The following is a 23142-nucleotide window of genomic DNA, read 5'->3' as shown; positions in this document are numbered from 1 at the left end:
ACCTCAATGCCAAACCAGGTACTCAACGCAAATGGGAGGAGTGCCATCGTAGAAAACCAGAGTACCTCGGCTTAAAGGGTAAAAAGGTAATTTGGATGTGTTTTTTTGTGTTAATTTTTTTCCTCCTATCTACATCATCTATGGGACGAGATGGGTAAAAGAAAGAAAGAAAAAGAAACTAAAAACAATCGCTGTTGATAACTGAAAGTAGCACTACTAATTGGAACAACCACAATTGTCAGAGCAGCTTGGCTCACACTTGAGTCCAGAGCGGAGAGATGTGCAGCGCATGCCATGCGAGGCCAAAAAGAGGTCGAGAAGAGGAGTGAGTGGCTGTGGACTGTGGTGAGGAGACACCGTCAAAACGAACGGACGAAACACCCAAGCAGATACTGTAAATTTTATTGGCACATGGCAAAATGGAACCTTGCCGGTCGGTCAAAAACGGCAGTGACGCGAAGCCAAGAATTCAGCTAAACCCAAAACGATAGCACGCGAGGGGCACATCTGAGTCAAGCGAGACGTCAGTACCCACTGTCCCCTCCGAAACCAAACGAGGAACCAGCAGCACCCCCAACCGACGACCCGGCGCCGGCGGCAACATCCACCGCCAGCTGATTAACAAACGCGTCGCCGCCCACGCCGTAGAACCCCGCGAAGTCGGCGGCTTCCGGCCCGTCAAGCCGCAGCCTGGCCCTCTTCTCACCGCCCTCCACCGGCTCTTCGTCCCCAGCGCCGTCGTTGCCGCTGACGAGGCGCAGCAGCGTGTCGCGGTCGCCGACGACGGTGAGGAGGAAGGCTAGCATCTGCTTGGGCCGGCGCTCCGTCTCCTGCACGCGGCGCCACATGGCGGCCACCCTGTCGTCGATGGTCCTCTGCTCCTTCTTCAGCCGCACCACTTCCGTGGCCACCATCGTCATGTCTTGGTCGGTGGCGTCTGCGGCCGCCGCGTCCTTGCGCTTGCTGCCGCCGCCGCCGCCGCGGACGATGTTGCGCAGCAGGTGGGTCTGGCCGCGGAGGAACGAGCCGTGGGCGAACTCCCACCGGTCCGGATCCACCTTGCGAAAGCCCTGAATATCAAGTCGAGTTGTAGTATGTTCAGGCCAGGATTAAGATGCAGGGCGAGCTCCGGGGAACGAACTCAAATTAATGTGACAACCTCAGATTTCAGAAGAAAATGGAGTAACTGACTGACATAGGTGTTGAGCTGGCGGACGAAGCTGGAGAAGTTGTTGTGCTTGAAGTGCGTGGGGAGGAGCGTCTGCGAGAAGACGAAGGGGTCAGCGACGACGAAGCTGTTGTTTGCCGGCCCCCACCCAATGACCCCGTCCGTCCCCGGGTCCTCCACCATCCGGTACGTCTTCCACACGAACGGCGCCGCCGCGGCTCCTCCGCCCCCCACGCTCATCTAGATCGATCAAATATCTAAATGCGGTAATGTGTGTGAGGAGGGCAAAGAAGGCAAGATCTGTTGGGCCGGGACTTAACGTGGTGGTCTGGTCGCGGGTGGCTTATATGCACTTTTTTAACCAAGTGACGTGCCGCCTGTACGCGGGGAGAAAGCGATGGCGAGGAGAGGTGACGACAGGCGAGTCGTGGTGAGACGCGTGCGGACACGGGGGCTCGGGAGGCTTCCGCCGGTGGTCACACACGTACCCCAGCCCCAGCGTGCCGCATGGGGTCCGGCACACAGCAAAAGGATAGCGCGGGTGGGGAAAAAGCGCTTGCCGCTTGGCCTCGGCTTGGGGTCGTTGTCGCCAACGCGGATGCTGGAGGACACCTGCTCTGCTCTAGGGACCGTGTCTGGTCTGATGTGTCTACTAGCGTAACTTTGACAAGAGTGATTACTTTTAAAATTCGGCTAAAAAAGATCCGACCATAGACTTTTAACAAAAAATGGCGCCTTTTGTTCACCGTGAATCTTTATTCATGACGTTGAATATGATTATTTTTCGCTGAACTGCCAGGTATGAACTGAATTGAAAAAAAAAATGACATTCTCCAAGAACGCAATGCACGACAAAGGCTTGCGGAAAGCCAAGACACGAAACGTGTCACTTTTCGTCGTCTGAAACCAGTTGGCTGAATGGGTTTGCCACCAATTCAAATGGCGGAAAGGCTTTGTTAGCTGGCGGAAGGCAAGATAGGTGTCGTCCGAGCCAACGTGCTGCAACACTCATTCAGCAAATGGCGCATTGGATTCACATACGTCCAATTGATCAAAAATCAGAAAAGAATGGATTCTTCTCCTTCGGAATGAATTCGCGGCTTCCTGCCGATTCAGATGGCGGAAAGGACGAACACCACATGCAATGACGCCGACCGTTCGAAATGTCGATCCTCCCTCCCTCTCATCTCCACAAAGTTACGCCATGGGTGTGGCCCCTAGAACATCGATATATTAAGTCATGTACAATATAGAGAATGCTAACTTATTTTATGCATTCTACCTCATTTAAAGGAGACAATAAAACATGCTATGGTTGTTGTAGTGTTTCATCCTAATTAATTGTTAAATGAATCAAATTAATTAAATTAATGTTAAGAAATAAATCTTGTACAGTACAATGACAAAAAAATTTTATCTTATCTTCCTTATTAAGAAATCATCTCTCAGTTTTAAAAAATCCCACATCTTTTTTCCGTTTTATTTTCACATTAGTAACCGTTCATCCTATTGTAAATGCCGTTTGCCCTCGCCGGGCACGAGTTTCAACGCCCAAGTCTTGGCAGTCTTGGAATGCGGCCATCTTAGCAAGTCGGGTGGTAGTTAACGTGTTGCCGATAAAATAGCATGCGACTCTCCAATTTGGCCCACGCGCACACATTCCCTGGCACGGTCACGAGCAAGGGAAACTCGTGCGACCTCCACGACGGTGTACAGTGTACTCCAGGCTGCAGCCTGCAGGCAACACCGCACACCACACGTTTCTCCCGAACTCGGCGGTTGTTTCTTCTTCCGATGCCTGCGAGTGTCCCGATCACGCTAGGAATTGTGGTGCTGGGGAGTGGGACTGGGACTAGATTACGTGATCTTATCCTTATAGGACCCTGACCACGACCTTGCCTACAAACCGGCAGACAGCAATTGAGAGTGCCATGCTATGTATTCTGCATCGTAGTAGTAGTAAAATAGACTGAAGTTCATGAATAGCTCACTCGAGTCACTCAACACAGGAAACGTTTAGCCGTGGTCCCTGATACCGGCTCACGTACGGTAGCTGGTTCGGTTTCTCTCTTTTTGCGGAAAAGCTGGTTCGGTTTCTTTGTATAGGTAACGTGTAGGGGCGGGCATAAAAAATGATGTACCAGACCCGAATTAAGAGTCCTGAATTTAAAACCGACCGTATAAACTGAAGAATCATAAAAACTGAAGAAGCTCCGTCATCTCTGTTCTACAATCAGCTTACTCTTCTAAAAAAAAAAGGAAAAAAGAAGAAGAATCAGCTTCCTCGGTTCGATCGAGCTAACCGATATAAGTATATCGGGCCAAGATCTGTGTGACTGTCCAAAGCCCATGTAAACCTTCCAGCTTATAGTCGAATCCCCCACCAATTATTAGTCGGCTGCGTATCCGATGAAAATCTTCATTCGGTGTAAACCGCGCAAACTTCATAAAAAACATGTTTAAAAGTTTCAAAAAATTTCTACAGAAATACCATATGTTGGGAGTGTGATGTTCTACAAACCTGCAAAATTTCAAGTTCAAAGTCAAAATCATTCGGAAGGGATTAAAAAGAGAAATTTACGATGAATAGTGTCAGATATTAAAAGATCACTATTCATGCAGAATTTGTTTTTTTCGCTGCTACCAAATGCCATTGAGTTTGGACGTGAAATTTTGCACATATATAAAACATCACTTTTCTAACATATGTAATTTTTTCAAGAATTTTTTGAACCTTTTTCAATGTAGTTTTCACAGTTTGCACCGTAGAGGTGGTTTTCACCGGATATTTTGCCTTATTAGTCTACTACTAGCGCTTTAGCCACCAGCGAAATAAGAAAAAACAAAGGCCACTTTACAAGGATGTTGATATACAGTACTAGCACGAAGTGTACTAACTCAAACTTTTTTTTTAACAGCAAAGACCTCTTTTATTTTATGGAAACAACCAAGAATTAACAGGATTATACTTGGCTAATTGCGCCAGGTCGTGAGCAACCGAATTGGACTCCCGGCAAGAATGGCTGATCTCAAAGCGAGCCAGATCATCCATCAGACTGAAGCAATCTTCATATATCGCTGCAGCAGCGCCCATCGGCTGAGTTCCCGACCCGAGAACTTCGACAACGTCCATTGAGTCAGAATTAATGCTAACTCGGGAACATCCAGTAAGAACAGCGAGCTCCAGGCCGATACGGACACCATGAGCCTCGGCAGCCTCCACATCCGCAACAAGGTCCGTCTTCCAGATGGTGGCAGAGATGAAATTACCATGGTGATCTCGGATGACTGCTCCCGTGGTAGCACGGAGCGAATCTACATCAAAGGCCGCATCAACATTAAGCGTTACCCAGTCTGTCGGAGGTTTTTGCCATCCATGCTTTTTCAGTCCAGCATTGGATGGGGAGGCGGCATAGAAATTCGCCGATAAGGCTCTGATGGCGAACGCAGACTGGGCCGGCGTCTGGACAGGTTCATCATGAACTATCTTGCGCCGTTCCCACCACAAGTACCAATAGGCGGTGACCACCAATTCACGGAAATTATCAGGAACAGGCCCCGAGCAGAACGAAGAACATAACAGAAATTCAAGAACCGTTGAACCCGCCCGGTCATACTCACACACCTCGGAGATGAACTATTGGCACTCGAGTAGACTCCAAATTTCAGCAGCCCGAGGGCACTTGAACAGCATATGGAAGATGTCCTCAGCCCCCGAGATGCAAAGGGGACATTGGCCACTGATCTTCATATGACGATTAGCAAGAACAACTCGGCAGGGCAGAGCACCATGTAATGTTTTCTAGGCAAATCAACTTTTGCAGGTACCCGGAGCTTCCACAAAGTTTTCCAGGCCGGGTGGGTAGTAGATGACTCCATATTACCTGTGTGTTGCAGCTTCTGGCTGTGCACATGCATCCAATCAGCATGATACGCTGATTTAACTGAAAATGTGCTGGATTTGGTCAGGTTCCAGGCAACAAAATCCTCCTCAATGCGACTGGATAGAGGGATGGAAAGAATACGCTGCACATCAACTCCACAGAAGGTTTGATTAACCAGGTCAACATCCCAATCTCTAGTTGCAGGATTAATTAGTTCACTAACATTGGACAGTAGGTGCTGTCCGCGGCGAGAGATGACTCGCCTGTATGGGGTATTGGGAATCCACGCATCCTCCCATATGTCAATCTTCTCTCCATTTGCAATACGCCAAACATGCCCAAGTTTGAAAGTTTTTAGGCCTGACATAATGCTCTGCCATGTGAAGGAAGAGCCCTTCTTCAGTTGGGCGTTAAGGAGATCTCCATCCGGATAATACTTGGCTCGCAAAACAGTAGCGCAGAAAGAATTCGGTTCCGCAATAAGGCACCCCACTTGCTTGGCTAAGATTGCTTGGTTGTAACAGATAATGTCTCGAAAACCCATGCCTACCTTGGCTTTAGGGACACACATCTTCCACCAGGCGAACCAGTGCATCCTCCTCCGGTTTTGTTCATCACCCCACTAGTAACGCGACATAGTGTCAGAGATCCCTTTACAAATTTGCTTTGGGATTTTAAAAACAGACATCACATATGATGGAATAGCTTGGGCGACCGATTTAAAGAGCACCTCTTTACCTCCTGCCGAGAGCATCTTTTCCTTCCACCCCATCGTGCATTTCTTCGCTCGATCAACGAGGAATTGGAAACAGTCCGAGCGGTCAGCACCAACAATCGGTGGTAGACCGAGATACTTGTCGAAAAGAGCTTCTGTCTTTGAATAACATCTGTGTTCGGGCTAAAAAAAGATCCTCGATATGTCAACACTAACAAGCTGACCCAAAGCAGTGCAATATTCGTCCAAGATGCGTTTGATACACGTTGCATTTGTCTCATCCGCGTCCATAAGGATTAGTGAATCATCCGCAAATAGCAAGTTAGTCACCGCCGGGGCATCCTTATAGACACGAACACCCTTCAGCTCGCCCAGATTCTCAGCATGGCGTATTTCTGCCAAAAGTCCTTCAGAACACAGCAGAAACAAGTAGGGCGACAAAGGATTTCCTTGGCGTAGACCGCTAGTCGGGATAAAAGAATCCGTCTCGCTGGAGCTGAAGCGCACCTTGTAACCAACTGAAGAGACACAGGACATTACCAACTTGATCCAATCAGCATGGAAACCCAACCGACTAAGCATGCCTTCCAGGAAACTCCACTCCACACGATCGTATGCCTCGTGCATATCTAGCTTCACGGCACAGATCCCTTTCTTCCCTTGCTTCTTGGACTTGATCGTGTGGTAGCATTCATAAGCCACAAGGAAATTATCGATAATCAAGCGCCCTGGCACAAATGCACTTTGTGATGGGCTGATAATATCCGGTAAAAAGCCTTTCAATCTTGCAGCAATCATCTTGGATATAACTTTGTAGACCACATTGCACAAGCTAATAGGACGAAATTGGATGATTTCTCAGGCATATCAATTTTAGGAATGAGCACAATGACCGTGTCGTTCCAACCATCCGGGATATATCCAGAGTTTGGCCGCAGCCAACACTTTATTCACCAAATCATCATCACGCATCGGCCAAAAGCGCTTGTAAAAAACAGCGTGTAGACCATCCGGCCCTGGGGCTTTTAAGATCACCAATATCAAAAAGAGCATTTTTCACCTCTTCTGCCGTATAGGGGGCAGTAAGGACATCATTCATGGCCGTGGACACCCTGCGCTGGACCTTATCGAGCACACTAGAGTGTTGGTCTGAAACACCACGCGTAAAGAGAGATGAGAAATAATTAGTAATTAAATTATTCAAATCCTCCGTACCTTCCTTCCATACACCAGTATCATCCAAGAGTTTCTTGATCTGATTTCGTTTCTTCCGAGCAGTGGCTGAATTGTGAAAGATATTAGTATTTCGATCACCATGGAGCAGCCAATTTGCACGACCACGTTGACACCACGTGATTTCTTCTTGGTCCATCAAGTTCTCAATGAGCACTTGCAGCTCCTTCATACGCCCAAGGATGTCTGGGGTTGTCGTCTCCCGCCTGAGCTTCTCCAACTCTTTCTTTAGATTATTGATTCGATTCTTGGGTCCTTTCAACACCGATCTATCCCAATGATGGAGATCGGCATGTACTGCAGCAGTGCGTCTAGCTAATTCGGGGGCAGCTCCCGAATTGACTGCCCGAGCCCAAGCCGTTCGTACTATCTCTTCCACACCTTCTTCAGATAACCAACGGGCCTCAAATTTCCGGCCGCCAGACCGAGCCTTGATTAGAGAAGCATCATACTGGTCAGTATTCACCAAAATCGGCCTGTGAACAGACCGATGATGTTCCTCGTTGACAACACCAAAATATGGGTACAAATTCATCCAGTGGCAGGAGCGATTTGTTTTAAAAACGAGAGGTTTGCCGCAACGTGGCACTGTGGCAGGAGCGATTTGTTTTTCGTGAACAGCAAGTGGACCGGCCGGTTTGACCGAAACCGCCCGGTTCGCCGGTTTGAACAAAAGCCAGCCGGTTCAGCCCGGTTTACCTGGTTCGCCTGCCCGAGCGGTCCTGTGCGCTTAACAGACCAGCGCGGTCTACGGTTCGACCAGCGGTCCGGTTTGCAAAACTAGGTGTGGCAGGAGCCAGTGCAATCTAGCATAGTAGCATGGGCTTTGCCGAGAACCCGAGTCAGGCACTCACCAAACGCTTAGGGTTTGTCGAGTGCTGCGGGCTCACACATAACGAGCCGCTGCCATGTGGATTTCCCCCTGTCATGGACTTGCTGGCACTCGCGCGGCAGACAACTATGCTTCGCCAAGAGCTATGGGCACGACACTTGGGTAAAATAGAGGCTCGTGCCAGTAGGCTCCGAGGATTTGCCGAGAGTGCTTGTCGGGAACACTCGGCAACTGATTGGGAGTTCGTGTCAGCGTCACGGGATCCAGATCTAGGCCACGGGCGCTGGCACGGACAAAAGCCACAAAAGATAGATGCTGGGTGTTGAGTGTCAACTGTCAAGTTCAGACTGGCGATCTCAGCAGGAAAGTTTGTGTTTTCGTTTGATTCTGGATTGTAATAACGTAGGGCTCACGAACCCAATTTTTCTCGCTTTGTACTCTGTTTTGTCGTTCTTGTAGTGTTGTTATGGATATTTGAACTTTGTGCTTCGTTTATGCTTTGAAACGAAGTTCTGCCGCTGTGAGCGAGCTCTTAGAAAAAAGAAACTTTGAAATCATATTATTGAATTGTATTACATCAGCAAACAACGACAAGAAAAGCAAGTAAGCATCACTAGGTGCGCCCGGACAACGATGTGGCATGGCATGCATCATCAAATGGAAAGAAAACACACAAATTCTAGCTGAGGAAATTATACGCGCATGTACGCATGACGCATGTATGGTATACATGACTTATTTAACCAGCGCTAGCTACCAGGTAGCAGGTAGAGGTGGCTTAATTAGTAGTGGCAAGCTTGGTTGGCCTTCTTGAACAAGGCGGCCTGCGCGGCGGCGGCGACCTCAGAGGTGAGCGCCAGGGCGATGCAGTCCTTGACCTGGTGGGTGGTGTAGGCGAAGTGGGCCTTCTTGGCGGCGATGGAGTTGATGTACGCGGCGGCGCCCTCGCGCAGAAGGTCGCCGTAGCAGTCGGTCCGGGTGCTGCACAGGGCGTCCTTGAGGGTCTGTATCTTGGTCCCGTAGAAGGAGCTGCACACGTCGCCGAACGAGCCCACGATGCTGCCCAGGGAGCCCACGCACGAGATGATTTTGTCCGGGTGGCTCTTCCAGTAGCTGCACATACACACATGCAGATTACTCATCCAGTCGTTCCTTTTTTTCAGTAAACCTTCAGACTCAGACGTACGTGGCATGTAATCCCTCCGTTTCTAAGTACCTGTAGTGGTTTTAGTGCAAATCTGCACTAAAACCACGACAAGTATTTAGGAACGGAGTAAGTATAATTCAGTCCAAATTCCTGCTCCTTAATTATGTGCGTCGTGGTGATGTCATGTGTGATCTGTTGGGTGAGCCTTACTCGCAGGTTCCAGTGTAGCTGGGCGTCGTCGGTGTTGGAGTCGGTGTGTAACCGCCGCCTCCTCCTCCGTAGCCACCGCCGCCGCCGCCTCCTCCATAGCCACCGCCACCGCCGCTTCCGTAGCCCCCACCACCGCCTCCGTACCCGGCTGGTGAAGACATTATCGACAGCCAATTTGCCACATAATCAGCAAAGTAGCTAGGTAGCACATTGTATGCATTGCAACTTCCAAGATCGTAAGTGCACGAGAAGATTATGAGATCGTTCTATGCAAAATGAATACATACACTTCTGCTCAGACAGGTGATTTGCCTCCAGGCTCCTGGCAGAGCTCCGAGACGCTATGCCCACCAATAGAAGGGTGACCAGAAGAACCTTGCAACCCATCTTAATCTCACTCGGTGCCTTTGCTTCTAAAATTAAGAGGGACAAAGAGAACAGTAGCCAGTAGCAGCAGGCAGTAGAGATGGTTGGGCTTGAATGAGTGCCTTGAGACACTACACCTGCAGGTATATATATACACAAGCGCACAGCACCCACCGTTGAATTGCCGGTATGCTAGCTGCATACTAGAACCGGGTGATCATGCAATGTATTGATGGTGTAGTTGGCCACCATTAAATGCTTCCATTGGTCCATCCAACTCAGTACCATGGTGATCTCATGGGGCCTTGCCACACAGTCGATTATGGTTTACATCCACACCACGTTTTGATCGAGTTCCAGTGTCATATGTGTTTGTTCTTTTCGGAACGGGACGGAAGTCAGTACTCACTACTCAGTCTTGTGTTTGTCAGGTGTCGCTCTTCCTTATAGCATCATAGTTCAGTAAATTAATGTGCGTGCAAAATTGACATGTGCACTACAGTAGTTGCCTAGTTGGAGCTGAGACTTGGCCGAACAAGCCTTTTACATGCATAGATTGATCGGTATGTTAACAGCTGCAGAATGCCAGAGAGGCAGCTTGCGTGCGAAAAAGGACATGCCACTATCAGCACTAAACGGGTGTCGTTCCGATGGAGTGCGCGCGTCAAAATAAATTGGATTCGGTGCTTGCCACCTACTCGCTCCCAACTTAACTTCATGTATGGAATGTGCCCTTAATTTTCTTTTTCTGGTCTTCGATTGCCGATGCAAGCGAAGTTGCGTCGTCGCCGAGGATTTCGGATCATATATGGGATGTCCTTTTGTCCAAGTTGGACCCTCGTCGCCGTGGATTTCGGATCATATCCAGTGTGATTTCCGTTTAGTTTTCTTTCGGAAACAAATTGTCTCGAGAGATGCTGGCGGAGCTGGCGGTGCTTGTGCTGCAGTTTGTCGGGATGAGTCTGGATGACTGGATGTACTTAGGTGCCTCAGCCATCACTGTTGCGGGCTTGACTGATCCCACAGCCTTGGAGGCAATGGCATGTAACGACGCTCTGTCATTGGCTCAGGATCTCCAGTTATCCAACTTCGTGGTGGCGTCTGACTGCTTGAGCGTAATCAAAGATCTGAAAGAAGTTAACTTATGCTATTACAGTGCTAACCTCAGAGAGATTGTAGGAAGTTATTTGCCGATGTGCTTTTTCAGCATGAGAAGCATACTTTTAATCTAGATGCTCATAATTTAGCTAAAGCGGCTTCATCGCTGTCTTTCCGTCGCCGTTTGTGGCTTCTTGGAACCCCACATATCGCTTGTATCCCTTACCAATCGGCCTGGACGTTCGGGCCGAGCTTCTGGGCTCAGGCTCGGCTTGGTAAGGCTCGGATGGGCTCGGGCTCGGCCTGCTAGTTTACCAAGCCTGGGCCGAACTGCAGAAATGGACTCGTTTCGTTGTCGGGCCGAGCCTAGACTCGGCTAAGGCTGCTCGAAAAAGCCCGAAAAAATAACAGGCCAGAAACGTTGTCGGCCGACCCAGTGAGTCCAGTCCTTGCCCTAGTCGAAGAAGACATCGAGTCGAGTCGTGCCTTCTCTCGTTCCCATTTGAGCCCTCTCTCTCGTTCCCCTCTGCCTAGCCGCTGCCGCCCGCCTCTTCTGCCCTAGCCGCCGCCTCCGCCCAAGGTTGCACGCGACCCCGCTCCCGCTCTCTTGATGGAGATGGACGATGATGAATCGGGTGACGGCCGTGAGAGGTCTTTGTCCTCGATTTTGAAGGACAAGGGCAAGACGAAGGGCACGAATGAGCCTGCTGTATCCTATATTCATGTGTGTTGTCAATTTCATATATGCTGTCATTTTGTGGTTGATCTGCATGTTCTGCAGATTGATCTGCATCATGTATTTACAAGTTTTTGATGTTCTACAGCGATTTGTGCTTACAAAATGGTCTAATTCCTTCGTCATGATAAAAAACTGCATGTTCTGGACACAATTTCTACTGGGCTCATCGAGCTCCCAGGCTCGGCCCGAGCTTCAACCAGGCCCGAGCCGAGCATCAGATTCAGGCTTGAAACAGTTTCGGGCCGAGCCAGGCTCGGCTCGCAATCTTCGGGCTTTCGGCGAACTTGACCCGAGCCAGGTTCGGCTCGGCTCGCGTCCAGGCCGTCTTACCAAGTCAGAGTTGAATAAATCTGGGTTTTCTCCTTTTTTTTGTCTTGAGAGATAAAACAGAAAGTGATGCCAATTTGACAGACTAACGTTACAACTCTTAGGCCAAAACCACGATATGATGACACTAATACCGTTTTGGATCGGACAAGAGACCATTGGTGTCCGGTTTCAACAGTTAGAGGATACAAAACACCCTAAAAAGATTCCAGAGACCATTTGCAGATTTTTCGACTAGAGAACCAGTCAAGTTTTAGATGGAGACGGAACACACATGCGTTCTGGAGCAATGTGAACAACTATCTGCGGCAGCCGACGGATGCATATCGGACGGGCATTAGATATAGGCTTGGATCGGCTGGGTTAGAAGGTCATGCGTATTGCGTGAGGAGGTAAGACCGAGAAGAAAAATGAGTAAATTTCACAAAACCACTACTCTAGAGGCTAGAGTTTTACGGAGCTACCACCTCAGTGGTTCGCATCAGTTTGCCACTACTTCAGGGACAATAACTATCAGTTTTCCCAAATCTCGTGGATTAGTGCATTTGATAGCAGAATTGACAAGGTGGACCCACGTGTAAGGTCTTTGCCATTTTCAAAAAAGACCCTGACTTTTTTCTTTTTTCTTCTTGACCCATCGTGTTCCTTAGGGAGCAGCAGCTCCACGGGGGGCCGCGCGGGCCGTCGGTGTGGGCGCAGGGATGCGGCACGGGCCGGTGGCACGGGCATGGGGAGGCGGTGCGGCGGCGCAGGCGCGAGCAGGGGGCATGGGCGCGGGAAGGCGGCGCGGGCAGGTGGCAGCCGGGCACTGGCACGAGAAGGTGGCATGGCGGCGCAGGCGCGAGCAAGGGGCACGGGCCGGGCGCGGGGAGGCGGGCAGGCGGCGCGAGCGCGGGCAGGGGCCTCGTCAGCACTGGCGAGGTGGCCGGAGAAGGGGAAGAAAGGGGAAAAGAAAATTAATGAAAATAACAGGAGCTAAATGGATAAATTGAATGCCACAGAGGATCTTACAAGTGATCCCAACTTGTCAGTTCTACTGTCAAATGCACTAATCTGTAAGATTTGGGCAAACTGATAGTTAATGTCCCTAGAGTAGTGGCAAACTGATGAAAGCCTGAGATGGTAGCTCCATGAAATCCTAACCCCTATAGTAGAGGTTTTGTGAAATTTACTCAAAAAAACAACATTGTAATTTTGTCGTATCGAAATCGTCGTAAGTGAAGTGTTTCCGTTATGTCAAAAGCTCAAGTTAATTCAATAGAGTTCCACGATTTACATTTCTAATGGAATTGATTTCTCTCATGTCTTTCTGCTCACTGTGTTGTCGTAGGGTGTTTCATCTTTGTCATGTTTGTTTCGATCAAGCTGATCTCTGCAGCTACATCCTGTACTCTGTACTACTTTCAGGAGCAGGGTATCTAACTTGTGACTGCCTTCTCTAGCTTCAAAGCTGCTATGCCTATGCGTACGACGGTCTACGTAGTTTCGCTCTAGCTCAGTGTTTGCGTTGGTAATTTTTCCGTTCCATAATTCTTGTCGAAATATTACATGTATCTAGTTGGTTTTTAGAAATAGATACATTCATTTTTGAACAAATTTGAAAAAAAAATTATGAAACTGAGGAAGTGCTCCCGCCAAATTTGTTTTCAGGTTGAAGAGAAAAAACCCATCGAGACTTTGCTTCACCTGTTGAACTGAATCCGTCAAAGGAACATACAGTATGTCTCTTTCTATATATGAATTATACATTGGCCACACGTCGCTATCGTGTTAAATCGTATTAAAGGATCTAATTTTCACTGACGATTTACATGTGTAATTTGGGCTTCAAGACGGTGCTACCATCATCATCGTCAGCTCAAAGCGACGGCTAACAGCAGAGTGGCGGCGCATAAATACAAGCTAGTGATGACATGATGTGATCTGCACTTATTTCGGTAAGTCGATCTGAAGGGAGGGGGCTGGAGAGCGATCATACTTCATTGCCGATTTGCCGTTGCCGCGCGCGAGAGGATTCATGAGAACTAAAGCTAGGTCCAACCTTGACGGGTGCGGGCCACCACGCGATATCAGATTAAACGCTGATCTGCAAGTTCAAATTAAAAATATGTTCTGATTCATCCATGCGTTAGTTTCTTTAGTATACGAGACTACTAGTACGTACCATCATCAATTCTTTTCTTTTTTAAGGCAGTTTGGCTAGGCAAGGCTAATTTGAGTTTGCGTGGACACACTTTGAACTGAAATTATTGTCGTTATATAACGTACTAGTGCAACATACTCTCTCTGTTGCATATTAGTTATACATACCGCTTTTTTAAAGACAAAATAAGCTAAAAAGACAAATTACTACTCGCTCCGATCCATAATAACTGTCTCAGGTGTAGTACTACTCAGTTAGTACAAAAATCTGAGATACTTATTATGGATCCGAGGGAATACTTAATTTTTTTTTCATATTTTGATGCAGTATTGGATCATGCAGCTCAGTCTTCCTCCGGTGTCTATTTAGCCTCACCTCCCTTCATCCAATAGAATTGTAGCATTGAAATTGTTTGCGTAGGATTGAAAGTCTAAATGTAAAGTATTTTGAGAAAACTTTGCAAACTACATTTACAAACTAACTTGAAACGAAAGGAAGTAGCTATCGAGCTATGGATCCGGTCTCTCCTGCCTTATTTGGAAGAGGATCTCGTGTGGTCACGGACATGTAGGCATCCACATGTCGATGGCCACACGTTATCTTAAAGCACATAGTGATAAAATGTTCTGTACTAGTGAGACTTGTCTGATTTAGTTTGCTTCTACCTTTTTTCATTTCTCTAGTGCATATGTAACTCTCAGCTCAGCTGTAAGTTCTCGACTAAGTGGCATTCTCCCTGCATGATCCTATAGACCATCATGAACTCACATGTTAGGGATGTCGTGCGCAAGCATGTTAGATACTCTTCTTCACATGTCGATGCGTAGAAACTTCTCCATGAAAAGATTGTTCACAAAAATTGTTAGAACAAAATTCATTAGTTGACTCTTAATATTTGATGCCATATGCATTAATATTAAGTATGCAAAGGCCAAAAACTACTATCGTTGCATATATCTAATATATCCAAGCTGGCTGAACGTCCAATAGATTTACCTATCCAAGATCGATCTAAAGGAGCATCTCCAATCCAAGGAGCATCTCCAATCCAAAGTCTTAAGTGAAGGGGCGCGTAGAGATAAACAAAAACTTTTCCTACGCGAACTCCCAAGATCTAGCCGAGGTAGAAGGCCACGAGGATTACCACTAGACGCGCAGTTGCAGATTATTGATGCGGCGCCTTGATGCAGTGCAGTCCCTCGATCCGATCCAGCCGATCCAATCCCGCGATCGTCGAAGTGCTGAACGTACAGCACCTCTGCCGGTATCCACACGTGCGAGGAGGAGCTCCGGCGGCGGACTGCTAGGTCCGGTGCGACGGTTGAACTGAATCGGGCTAGGGTTCTCAACGCATGAGAGTGGAAAAACCGTGTCCCTTAGGCATCCCACGCCCCTGCTTATATATCGAGTGGAAGTGGGCTCCAAGCCTTGTGGCCCATCCACCCTGCGAGTCCAACTCGCATTGTCAGCCCAATTCCAGTTCGGGTCCAACCCGACCAAATACTTGCTCCCGCTCTTAAGTGTGTGACCCCGCAGGCTCATGGCGACTTGGACACGATTGGAGTCCGACTCACAATCGATCAATCGGTAGCGGCTCCTAGCAGAACGTGCCGACTCCCAAGTACCATCGAGTCATGGCGACGTACCTTCCAATGTGACATACGTCTTAGTCCCTTTTGCCTCACGATATACCTTGTCGAACTATAGGCGATTAATCGTCATCCCTTTAATAGTTCAACTCTCTTCTCGATCTGTGATATACGATTCATCCGACTAACTCTTAGTCGATCGATCCGGTTAACAGTTAACCAAGTCACGCATGGCCATGCTTCCCGAATCATATCACTCGAGAGGGCCCAGAGAATATCTCTCCAGTCGGAGGGGCAAAATCCCATCTTGGTTATCCACATCACACAGCTTGATTCTCAGTCAACCCGAACTCTGCCTTTATAACTGCCCTGTTACGAAACAACGTTTGACAGAATCTAAGTTGGTGATCCACAACTCGGATTGTGCGATAACCTCAGGTCTAAGGATTACATTGATTGAGACATGCAAATGACGACCTACTCGTTGCATCTCAATATGGGTCAGTCCGACTCGCTAAACTCTTTAGCCGAGTCCGTGTAAGCTGGAATGACATCACCATGCCCATGACAAGTGGAACCGAGTCATCAGCCAACTTTCACATTAGTCTAGGTTATGTGTCCAGCACAACCTCAATGACTAAGGACAATTTAGTATGAACAACATGAATACATAGTTCCACAATCAAATCACATATTCAATGATACATATCAGATGTTTAAACAAGGACAACTTAATAATATTTATGAATACATTGGGAATTACATCATACATGATTGCCTCTAGGGCATATTCCCAACATTAAGGACATCCGCAAATGATGATTCTTAATTGATTCTTATATGAAATTTGCTGATGTGAAGGAAAATGAAATAGGAAAGAGAAGTGAACTGACTCTCGTGAGGAGTCAGATTCTTATGGCAAGAATCGACTAAGAGTCAGCTGAGATTTAACTTTTTTACATTGTATATGTGTTATTTTACCTTTAACGTCGTCATCTAGAGTTAGTTTAAAGGCACAAACCATTATATGCGTTATTTTACTGTTGACTACAAATGATGGAGAGAATAAATATTAACTCTACAATTGTGGATACTCTAAGAGAGATGGCACATTTTTTTGCTATACTCTACTATTGTGAATAAATACTAACTTTTTTATGTTGGCGTCATGTGATCTGACGCACTCCCATGCTTGCACCTCTGTATGGATCCGTTATTTCAGGACTAACTTTTTCCAGGACCAACTGCTAGCATGTCGACTACCCCGTCATTTCTCCGTTTTTAGTTTTATATCCCAGCCATACACATCAACACATGATTAATATTTAATAGAGCAGATTATTGCCCATGTAAATAAACACTGGCCTTTTCTCCTCTCTCTCCTTTTGAGGAGGAGTGGCCTTTTTTTTTCCTATCATTTAATTAGAGAAAGAAGTTCATATTTCACCCTTAAATGTATCTCTCGGGACGCATAACCCCACTTAGCGGTTTCGGGGCTGATGTGGCACATTTAGGACGGTTTAGGGTGTGATTAGGCGAGTGGACTTTTTTTATCGTGCTGATGTGACCATCTTAGCCCCTGTCGTGCCCGGTGCCGCTGCACAAAATCTCGCCGGCATTGACCCACATGCCGCCGTGCTGCAAGCCCCTTCTGCACGCCGCCGTGCTGCTCGCTCTGCTGTACCTGCCGCGCGCCCCTGCGGTACCTGCCCCACGCTGCCGCTGCCTCTCGTGCCTCGGCTGTGCACAAGTGCTGCTGGTGCTGCCTGTCCTGCAGAGTTTTTTTTTTCAAGAATACAACCTAGCGGGTGCATCATCGTTTAAAGAAGGGAAGCCAGAAGGCTAGTACAATGCCAGATCGCAAACAACGCCACAAGTGGCAAGGAAAAATAAAAACAACAACTCGCTATCTATCCAACCAACCGCCGCGGGGATCACAACAGCCACCCTCCCCCTAATGAGACCTGCATGCTTCCAGCGTCCAAGCTCCTCCCGAATGCACTGTAGGATCTTCGCCACCGAAGGGACCGCGCCATTGAAGACCACGTCATTGCGGTGCCGCCAGATGGTCCAGAAGAACAAAATGATCGCCGTCCGGAGGTCCTTCCAGGCCCGATGAGGTAGCGGAAGGGAGGACCACCAGTCACGAAGCCGCGAATCTGCCACCGGAACCCAGTTAGCATGACCCCAGTCGGCAAGCAGGCTCGTCTACACTTGTCTCACCGTGATGCACCCCAAGAGCAAATGGGAAATGGTCTCCATCTCCTGGTCACAAAGGGGGCAGCGAGGGGAGTGTTGCAGGCCACGACTCGCAAGTCGGTCCACTGTCCGGCATCGGTTCCTTGCCGCAAGCCAAGCAAAGAATCTACACCTTTCCGGGGCTCGTGACTCCCACACCACCTTCTCCAGTGGGTCCACAGTACGGCCGGCGAAGAGGTTCGTGTAAGCCGATTTGGCCGAGTAACATCCGTCCTTCGACCAATTCCAAGTCAGAGAGTCTGGCGCACCATCCTCGAGCTGGATCCCACGAGACCAGTCCCAAAGAGTAAGGAACTCCTGGAGAGCAGCCCCCCACAAGTTGGGCCCCATGTTGGCCAACCAAGTGCCGTTAAGAGCCTCCCGCACCGTGCGTGGCTTCACGTGTTTGGGGCGGACACACGCCACAAGCGCCGGGAAGGCATCCTTGAGGCGGATACCATGCAGCCGACGATTAGTCCAAAAGAGTGTGTGCCTCCCATCACCCACCCGAAAAGAGGTGGCCGCCTCGAAGATGGCATCAACCTCCCTCGGAGTCTCCATCGTAAACACCCTGCAGGGCTTAGTGTCGTCAGTGCGCTCAATCCATCGCCATGGAACCCTCAAAGCCAAATTGAGGAGCTATAGATTGGGGATGCCAAGGCCACCAAAAGGTTTAGGGGAGCAAACCGCATTCCACGCCACTAGGCAGTGCCCTTTGGCCTCCTTTTGCCCACGCCAAAGGAAGCCATGGCAAGTCCTATCGATCCCCTTAATGGTCTTGTCGGGGAGGTCCAGGGACATCATCGAGTAGACCGGCATCGCCGTTAGGGTCGATTTAACCAACGCGAGCCTCCCACCCTTGGAGAGCAGGGGGGGCCTTCCATGAGGCGAGGCGGCCCTCGACCTTGTCCACCAAAGGCCTAAGGTGACGGGCTGTCTGTTCCCTAAGGCCCAACGGAAGAGCCCATTACGCACACAGAAAGCCCCGAACCTCGCAACGGAGCAAGCTGCCCACCATCAAGTGCTGGTCCTCGGAACAGCGAATGAGGTGGGCGGAACTCTTGGCGAAGTTGGTGCAGAGGCCCGAAGCGGCCCCAAAGTCGGCAAGGATTGCCGAGCAACACACCATTAACCACGAGGCGCCACTCTCGACAGAAGCCCCACGTCCGTGGCCTTCTTTATCATGCAGTGGAGGATGTCCATAACCACGATAAAGAGCATGGGCGATAAAGGATCCCCCTGCCGGAGCCCCCTGCTATGCACGATGGACTCGCCGGCAATGCCATTAAGGAGCACCCGCGTCGAAGCTAAGGAGAGGAGACCACAAATCCACGCCCGGAACCTTGGGCCAAATCCACGCCTCTCCAAAGTCTCGAGAAGAAAGGCCCAGTCCACCGTGTCAAAAGCCTTGGTAATGTCAACTTTGAGGAGGACCGCCTCAATCTTGGACCGATGGAGCTTCCGAGCCGTGCTCTGGACCAACATGAAGTTATCATGGAGGCAACGACCTTTCACAAAGGCGATCTGATGCGGCCCCACCAGCCGGGGCAGGGCTGGCGCCACCCTCATTGCCGGCACCTTAGCAAAAAGCTTGGCGGCACTATGGATCAGACTGACTGGCCGAAAATCACGGACCTCCGGCGCATCCAGCTTCTTTGGCAATAAGGCGATGAGAGCCGTGTTGATGGCCCGCATCCCACGCGCGTCAAGCCGCGCCATGGCCTTAAAGACCCCAACCACGTCCTTCTTGATGATTTCCCAGCAGGATACATTAAATCTGCCCGTGAACCATCCGGCCCAGGAGCTTTGTCAAGCTCCTGGGCCTTAACCACGGCCCAAATCTCCTCCTCCGAGAAATCAACCTCTAAAGCCTCCAAGTTTCAACTTGGAACACCCAAAAAATCAAGGTCGAGCGAGAAGTTCCGATTGGGCACCGAGCCCAGCAACTCGGCAAAGAAATCATCCACCGCTGTGGCCTTCGTCTCATGATCCGAAACCAAGACACCATCCACGAGAAGCCGCGTGACTAAGTTCTTCCACCTCCGATGGCTTGCATGGAGGTGAAAGAATCTAGTGCACGCATCGCCTTCCCGAAGACACAGAACGCGAGACCGTTGTCTCGCAATCGTGCGCTCCAACGACACAAGGCCAAGCAACTTCCTCTTGAGAGTTCTACGAAGACCCCTCTCCTCCGACAAGAGAAGCCGCGACTCCATCGCCACGTCAAGACGAAGTATGACCTCAGTCGCCACAAAGATTTGGAGCTTGGTGTTACCAATGAAATGGTCGCTCCAACTATGAAGTCTCCTCGCCGTACGCCTGAGTTTTGAATCAAGGCGCTTGAAGGGGTTGTGAATGAAATCCCCGGTGTTTCACGCCTCCTGCACCACGCCCATAAAGCCCTCCACCTTGGGCCAAAAGCTCTCAAAGTGAAAGCGCCTCCCTCTCTCGAGACGGGCGTCCAAGTCCGCCAAAAGCGGACAGTGATCGGATGGCGCCGTGCTAAGCGCGGAAAAGAACGCATTGGGAAAGGAGGTTTCCCAATCCACAGAGGAGAAAGCGCGGTCGAGCTTCTCGAGAGTAGCGTGCTCCCGCTCGTTCGACCACGTGTATCGCCATTTAGATAAAGCTCCTTCAACCCGACAACCCGAGGTCCCGGAGGGCTCTTCGGAATTTCCCCATCATCCTCCGATTGACAATCTCATTGCTTTTCTCACTCGGGTGCACGGTGAGGTTGAAGTCACCGGTAAGGAACCACGGCCTAGCATGAAGGTCATGGATATCTCGCAATTCCTGAAGGAAGAGTAGCGTGTCCACATCTCTTGCGGCCCATAAACGATCGTGATCCACCACGGCCCACCCGAGTCCCCGGACACACTCGCCGTGACCGCACCACAAGAAACGTGCGGGTTGGAAAGCCTCACAGAAGCCCCCTTCCATGCAAGGATGATCCCACCACGAGTACCGGTCGCCGGCAAGTAGAAGAACGAGTCGAACTCCGGACCCAAGCACTCATCAAGCAAATACTGGGAAACCAAGCTTAATTTAGTCTCTTCAAGTCCAACAATACAAGCTCCCGAAGAAGCAACCATCTGACGAACAGCAATGCGTTTGGCCCTAGAATTCAAGCCACGCACATTCCACACTAGAATACTAACATTTGTGGCAGCCATAAGAAATCCCACCATCCACCACGGCCGAAGGCCAACCGGCTATCCCAGCACCTCCGCACCATTCAACTCCTCAAGAGGAAGGGCCATACTCTCCCAGCCGAAGAGCGAGAGTATCGCAGTGATGTGCTCCACGAGAGGGGCCGATCGAAGAGCCGAATATAGGCCTGCAACGCCTCATCACCAATCCGATCACCCTCCCGCGCGACCCCCAACCGATGCATCAACACCCTTTGCTGCCTTTTTGCGCCCACCGAAGCAGCCCCTTGCCCGGCCAGACGCTTGCTGCGTCGCGGTGAGCAGCGCTGCACCACCTTCTTCCTAGGCCGCCGCGACACAGTTCGGGCAAGCACAGGAGAGGACCGACGCCGCACCATTGAGCGGAAGGCCTCCACCTGGCGGGCCGACTCGGCTGAAGGCCCCGCCGTAGGAGAACGCGCTGCCGGAGGGGACGGAGCGACGTCTGACAAGCTAACTAAGAAGGTGCTCATCACAGACCCCTCTGCCACCACCGGGGACGACACCGGCGAGCTGACCACCTCCGGAAAGGACACCTCGTCGTATTTGATCGGCGGCAGATCAAGCGAAGTCCCCATGGAGGGGCTGGACGGAGGTGAATCCGCCTCCAGCCGCATCGGGTCGCACTCATCCACAGTCCAAGGTAACGAGGGCATCCACTCCAACAGGGGATCCGGCGCCAGGGAGAAGCCACGGTGCACAGGGCGGAACTCCGGTGCCTCCGCCGAAAGGGGCACCAGGCCGCACTGCTACGACGCCTCTACCGGCAAAGTGCCGGCGGAAGCCACCTGAGTGGTTGCCGAAATCGTCTTCATCCACGCGACCTCGGGAGCAGCTAAAGAAGTTCTGCCTCGTGCCCCTCGCAGGCCGCCGATCACCATAGCCCCTATCTAGGTCACCATTGTGACCACGGTCACCATCGTCAGACAGGGCCACTCATCCGAGGATGGCCTATCCGTCGACGCCGTCGTGTCTTCCACCCGAAGGAGGTGAATGAGAACATCGTACTCCAGGAGGTTGACCTCCGACGGGATCAACATCTCCGGCGGCACTAGCAAGTCATCCTCCTCGTCGTCCTCAACCACCGGCGCCTCCGGGATTTGGAGCCGCTTCCCACGGGGGATGAGGCAAGGATCCGACGTCCACACGTAGACGCTGAGCCGCCCCATATCCTCCCTATTGACGGTGTTAGTGCCCAATCGCTCCACAGCACAGGCCGGCCCAAGAAGCGCCGCAGCCGTGCTGGAACTCCACGTGTGCGGCGGCATGCCTTCAATCTCCAAGTGCACACGGTAAGAAGCCGTGCGCCCCACCGCCTGCCGGAACCGATTCCAAGCAGAGAACCTCAGCGGAAACCCGCGACCATCGATCGACCCGGTGGTCAGAACAGCGTCGCGCACCCCTCTCGAGTCGAAGATCACCAAGAAATCATCCGGCCAAAATCTGTGAGTAGTGTAGCAGCCATCTAGCTCAGGAAAGCGGGCGGAGAGCACCCTGCCCACAGCCGGCAAGGAGATCCGCGACCGAACACCGGTGACGGAAACCACCGCACTCCATTGAAGGGCGCGCTCCTCCACCTCAAGCTTCGGGCTTTCCGGAATGATGCAGAGCTCCATCCGAGGCCAAAGAGATGCCGCACCCAGAGGCAGAGAGTCCACAATTAGCGGCGGCGAAGGCAGCGGCGGCGCCACCGTGGACAAACCCGAGGGCGGCGTAGGTAAAGGCGCCAGACCCGGCGTCGGAGCCGGAGCCTGCGGCTCCAGAGTCTCCTCAACCGCGGTCCCAGACGGGCGAGGAGGGCGGGCCCGGGTCTGGGGTTGATCGCAGCAGGCTGCCGGCCAGCGGGTGCCACGCTAGAAGCCAGCGGCGCGTGCTGAGGAGCAGTACGGGCCTGAGGTGCAGGGACGGGAGCAGCACGGGGCGCCGAGGCCGGGGCCGCGCAGGAGGCAGGTGCCGCGCCGGCCGCCCGGGAAGGCGCCACGCCGACCGCCCGCTGCCCCGCCTTGCCGGCCACACCCTGCCCACCGTGCCGGCCGCACGGGTAGGCGCCATTCACACGTCCCAGTCGACTCACGGGGATCGTCGTTCACACGAGGACCCAACCTCGCAGCCACCGGCCCTGCACGCCGCCCAGCCGCCGGAGCAGGACCACCGGAAGGACTGCGTCTCGAGCGGCACAGCTGCGCTACATGCCCCTCACCGCCACAGCGGAGGCACTTCGTCAGGTTGGGGCACAGAGCAGCCACGTGATCCTCGCGGAGGCAG

The 23142-nt window shown here is 50.9% G+C and overlaps 2 protein-coding genes across 3 annotated transcripts; both read right to left on the bottom strand.

The window, feature by feature from the left end:
* Nucleotides 1-194: 194 nt before the first annotated feature.
* Nucleotides 195-1505, bottom strand: LOC100822722 (heat stress transcription factor C-2b). Of its 2 annotated transcripts, none has more exons than XM_014900308.2 (2): nt 1160-1505; nt 195-1070 (listed from the first exon to the last, which is right to left on the bottom strand). In XM_014900308.2, the coding sequence occupies exons 1-2, from the start codon at nt 1406-1408 to the stop codon at nt 525-527; spliced, it is 795 nt and encodes a 264-aa protein (XP_014755794.1). In that variant the 5' UTR covers nt 1409-1505; the 3' UTR covers nt 195-524. The 2 variants fall into 2 exon arrangements, with proteins under 2 accessions (XP_014755794.1, XP_003563770.1); XM_003563722.4 differs by having other exon boundaries at nt 1196-1505.
* Nucleotides 1506-8364: 6859 nt separating this feature from the next.
* On the bottom strand, nt 8365-9697 carry LOC100822414 (protodermal factor 1). The gene is made up of 3 exons (XM_003563721.4): nt 9477-9697; nt 9190-9337; nt 8365-8945 (listed from the first exon to the last, which is right to left on the bottom strand). Exons 1-3 carry the CDS (start codon nt 9574-9576, stop codon nt 8615-8617), a joined length of 579 nt encoding a protein of 192 aa, XP_003563769.1. The 5' UTR covers nt 9577-9697; the 3' UTR covers nt 8365-8614.
* Between the last annotated feature and the right edge of the window lie 13445 nt (nt 9698-23142).

The sequence above is a fragment of the Brachypodium distachyon genome, chromosome 1 (assembly GCF_000005505.3).
Source record: "Brachypodium distachyon strain Bd21 chromosome 1, Brachypodium_distachyon_v3.0, whole genome shotgun sequence".
In the NCBI taxonomy this organism is placed as follows: Eukaryota; Viridiplantae; Streptophyta; class Magnoliopsida; order Poales; family Poaceae; genus Brachypodium; species Brachypodium distachyon.
Note: the sequence above shows the minus strand (reverse complement) of the source record. Positions and strands in the feature narration are given on the sequence as shown.